This window comes from Nestor notabilis, unplaced genomic scaffold (genome assembly GCF_000696875.1).
Source record: "Nestor notabilis isolate BGI_N333 unplaced genomic scaffold, ASM69687v1 scaffold16529, whole genome shotgun sequence".
In the NCBI taxonomy this organism is placed as follows: domain Eukaryota; kingdom Metazoa; phylum Chordata; class Aves; order Psittaciformes; family Psittacidae; genus Nestor; species Nestor notabilis.
The window spans coordinates 6,144-10,879 of NW_009944222.1; the positions used below are offsets into that span (position 1 = coordinate 6,144).

Consider the following 4,736-nt stretch of genomic DNA (forward strand, 5'->3'; position numbering starts at 1 on the left):
TGCCCTGTTGATTGCCAAAGGGCAAGCTAAATAGTAAACCTACTGCTATTATTATAGTAAGAAAGGTGAAGCTGCAAGCAGGAAAAAGGTGCTACTACAGTAAAAATAAAGCACCTGAAAAAGGACATCCAAGGTAGAGCTCTCAGTCACTGCTATAGACATAGTATACCAGTGATAATTAAATAATAATAGCATTAAGTACAAGATAATGTGTAACAGCCTGGCCAAGGCCTCTCTGGGATCAGCACTGTGTAGATAGTGATGTTTTCCTAATGCCAGATGGGTATGAGAAAGGAAAACAGCACTGGACCAATTACTTAAGTCTCACAGGGGAAATACAGCCAAATGAGAACTAGGATATAGAACTTGCTACTCTCAGCCCACTCTTTAGACAGAATCCAATTCCACTGCTTTTAGCAATCAAAAATTCTGAAAACACCAGTTTTGACAGCAAGCATCTTAGCAAAGCACAGCATGCTCACAGTGCCTCAGCTTCCAGCAAACAAGAGAAGTGGAAGCACTTGCCAGTATAAGCTAGTCTGCTACAGGCTGGCAGAATCCTCCAAGGATAACCAGCTTCACAAAACACAGCTGTGAAAAAGGAGTTGGTTGTGGAATTTAGGGCTGGCAAATTGCTAAAATGATCTCTCACACCAAACACCTGCTTTTACCCCTCTTCTGCAAGGTGCATGTAATCAATACAATCTCAAATAACTAACATATACAAAAGGAGAGGAAAAAAAAACCCCAAATACTTACATTACTTACCCAGAAGAACAAGAATAAACCACCTTTCTCCTTATGAGACAGGGAACAAACTCTTCTTTATTGTAACAAATTTTTAAGGGTGAGCAAGTAGCTCCAAGAACATTTCCCATTAAAAGTAGCAAAGGGAGGAACTTACAATTTTGAAAGCATGCGAGAAGTTCTCTCTCCATCTCTTACCAGTGGCATAAGAAAGTACAAGTTAGATACTACACACAGCAAATCCTGTGTAAGCTAGTACAGAACTATGTATTTACCTAAACAGATACATAGCAATAGGTTTAAACCCTATGTATTTATATAAATCAAGTGCTTATCTGAAGACCATCTCATTTGAAGCCCTCACTTGCTCAGAGGCTAATCAGTACAGCTGGAATTAGAATGTCTTATTCCTGTGAAAATCTGGGACTTGATTCTCATATGCTCTATGCTGGAATAGTTCAACATCACATTTTAAAAGCAATGTCTCCCTTTTCAGCAGCAGCAGCTCCAAGAGACTATACAAGGCAGACCAAAACAGGTAAATGCCTACTAGAGATGGTCACAACTGCAGGCTGTGTAGTAAAACTTGCTGATGGTCCCTGTAAGACTTCCTATTTGAACAGCCTTGCTAGTGTTAAGTCAGCCTATATGCAGCTGATTCACCCCTCACTGTAGCATCAGTATATGGCAGCAGCAGTACTCTCTACTTACAGCAGTGCAGTATCAAGGGCATTGACTCTGCTGTCTGCAGAGCCTTTTCTTTTACAGAGTTTTTGTGTTCAGCTGCCAAGTGTTTGCCTTCTCTGCAGAAGCCTAACATTGTTGGAAAATAATACCTTCAAGAAGTGTTAATGAAAAATGATTTAGCAGTTATTGAGTAAGTCTCTGAAAGTCCCAGGCAACCAATATCAAGAACCTTGTTTTTACTATACACAGTGTTAGACCTAGCCTCTTCACGATAATCTTTGTGGTGCTCCAGCTCTTGTGGGACACCACTCATCTACGTGAGAAAGGAGCCAAAGCAGGATCAGGCATCACCGGAATTGGGTTGGACTCAAGTGTGCGCTGCAGGAAACACAGATTACTGAGCCCCCTCTAGTGGCACGACGACGGGAGAGGCTGGCTTGCGCCTTGCAAAGGGACCTCCGGCAACTGCAACATGGCAATTGAGGGGTGAGCTCAGAATTATCCCGAAGGGATGACAACCACAACAGCTAAAGTACCAAATGCACTTTAATGAGTTCCATATTTTGTTCCCAGAAGGAATTTGTACCGTGTCAGTATGTTAGGTGGGTACACAACTTCCCCTGAACTACAGGCATGAGTGGAACCACTACAATATACTAGGTATTTAAAATTATTCATTATTCTCAGAAACTGTTTTTCCACAGTATTAGAAATAAGGCATGTTACAGGTGTGCAAGTGGCTGCTATATCCAGTCCTCAGATGCCATATTTGCCCTTTAGCTCTTCCACTTTTGCTATGTAAGCTTTCATTGCATCTTCTTTGGACGTTCCTGAAGGACAGAAGACAGGAAACAGTCAGATACCTCTACATGCAAGTCACAGTTCCTTGCTATAGCACATAACTACATGCTACCAGAGAGCAAAGGAGCCAAGAAGGTCACTTTGCTGCAAATCTAGTATTAAGAGTTTTAAACAAATGTATTCAGCAGTCACAAAGAAACAGTGTTTCAAAGCAAACTTACATTTGTACAGACAGTAACAGTGTTTAGTTCTATTAACTGCATTCACAATTATTACAGGAAAGCTATTCAGACAGCTTTGGCTGCATTTAGATGTAGTGCTGGCTCGTTAAAACACCAGGGGGAAAAAAAATAAATAAAAAATTCATAGATAAGACCACTTGTTTGGCTCCTCATTTAGAGGACAGCCCAGTTGCAACCTCCTGTTAGGAAAGCTTTAAAAGAAACACAACTGGGCGGATAGTTCAGTCTCTGGGGCACTAGACCGGGACTTTGAAAACTGATTTAGGTTTCTGCTGCTGTGGCAGTTCTCCTTTGTGTAACATCTTGGACCAGCTGAGCATTTTGCAACTTAATTCCCTTTCACACAAGCTACATTTTTCAGGATTACTTCTGCCTTGTAGAGGTAGCCAAAAGAGTTTACTACCACAGCATTCTGAACTTCTAGAACTCTTGTCTTATATGGCAACACTATTTTATTTCTTGCTGAACCACATATGCCTTTTCTGACTAGTTTGCCTGTGGTTTTATTTATTTTTAGTTTTTAAGCAGACACTTACCTTTCAATGCATTCCAGGCATCCCACTTTGCTTTGCCTTTGAAGTCCAGCATGCCAGGACGGTCTGAAAGAGACAGGATAAGCAACAGAATTAATTTGTATGGTCTGGAGATAGGTAATACCCACTCCTTTCCTGAAGGCTATTTAGGTCCTAAGATAAAAATACAACCATCGGTCTTTGCAGCTATTACTTACTAACCTATGGTCAGGAAATCACCTCGAGGGAGCAAGCTGGAACACTATTGGTGGCAACTGAGGTATTCTTCAGTTTCCTTAAGACAGCAGCATTGGTGTGATTTGGTTTTGTTCTACTTTCTGAAGAGACTGTTGTTGTGTGACAGCTATCCAATTAAAGAACATCAGCTCCAAAGTAAAGCAGAAACACCCTAAGGTCCTTTACACAGAGACATGAAAACAAAAGCTAGTAGCATACAGCTTAGAACTCATTATCATGAAGTTAATGGTACGTTTCTAACATATAGGTCTTATTTTGTTCTGTCACTTAGGGGTATCAGTTTTGAATTCTAACTCACTTCATTTCAGGCTACTTTGTGGCCAGAGAAGAAACTAATGAGACAGGCACGTGTTATTCTTCATGTAAAGTCCCCTCTGGGTTTTCCCTTCCTGACTGATTCCTTAAAGACAATTCTCAGGCTTAACAAATGGAACTGGACATTAGCCACAAAAATACCCTTGGCAATATGACCTGCAGAGCTAGTTGGCAGCTTTGCTTCTCTGCAACAGGAGCCCTATTAGCTTACTCTTACAGAGATTGCTTTTCTAGCCAACTCATTTCAGCCACTGCTTCACAAGAATACAGCAACTTACAGGAATGTTGGTATATTAAGAGCTCTAGAGCACCATTTCGCCTTGACAAACATTAATAATCTTAAGGTCCAGCCACAGCAAAAGGGTCATATCTTAAAACCAAAGTCCATGCTGCCCATTTTGGGAAAGAGACCGCAAGCACCCATACTTACCATTTCCCATACCCTTCACTGCCAGCTTTTAATTCAAGCAACACACAATAAACTTCACCAGCAATTGGGTCAGGAGGCCAGCACTCCAAACTCTCTTTCTAATTCTAGTCACTCAAGCGTTACACAAGGTCAATAGAGACAGACTTCATTCTAAATACTGTTCCTAGGCTGAGCTGCCACTGATGGAAGTGTAGCAGCAGACATAGCAGGAGAAATTTTGTACAGGCACCTGCAGAGATATTTCTGCTACAATCTTTCCAAGATGCGATATTTAATTGCAGCTCCTATAAGAGCTTTCTCCAGTTCTTCCGTTTTGTCTTTCCAGTACTATTTTTAGCAGCCAATCCAGTTTAAACAAACTGTCCCACTCCAACCCATACTGCAGTTTTGCACTTAGAGAGTTTGCTTTGCTGTTTAAGCCTGTTTAACTGCAAAGCGTCTGTATTCAGGCAGCATTCCTTAACCTAGGCAGCTATTTACTGAGAGAGGTCTCCTGAAGTCCCAAACCAAATATTCGTACAAAGCTAATAACAGAAAGGATTCTCAGACTGTTGCTGTATGATTTAGAAGACTGCAGCTGAGTTAATCTAAAATCCACAAGTTGCACAAACCCTTATCAGGTCAGCTTATGCCCGCCTGCATATAAATCTATGCCAAGTCGGTATTGAGTCATTCTGGCTAACCCGCGGGATTGCACGAACGGAGGCACGCAATAGGGGACAGGCTTCGCCTTCCAAAGTGCCT

At 41.4% G+C, this 4,736-nt stretch overlaps 1 protein-coding gene across 1 annotated transcript; it reads right to left on the minus strand.

Moving 5' to 3' along the window:
• Positions 1-1,962: 1,962 nt before the first annotated feature.
• Positions 1,963-3,117, minus strand: LOC104411819 (acyl-CoA-binding protein-like; the record flags this gene model as incomplete). The annotated part of the gene is made up of 2 exons (XM_010022344.1): positions 1,963-2,264; positions 3,014-3,117. Coding segments are annotated over 2 exons (178 nt in total), but the record flags the coding sequence as incomplete, so codon positions are not given.
• Between the last annotated feature and the right edge of the window lie 1,619 nt (positions 3,118-4,736).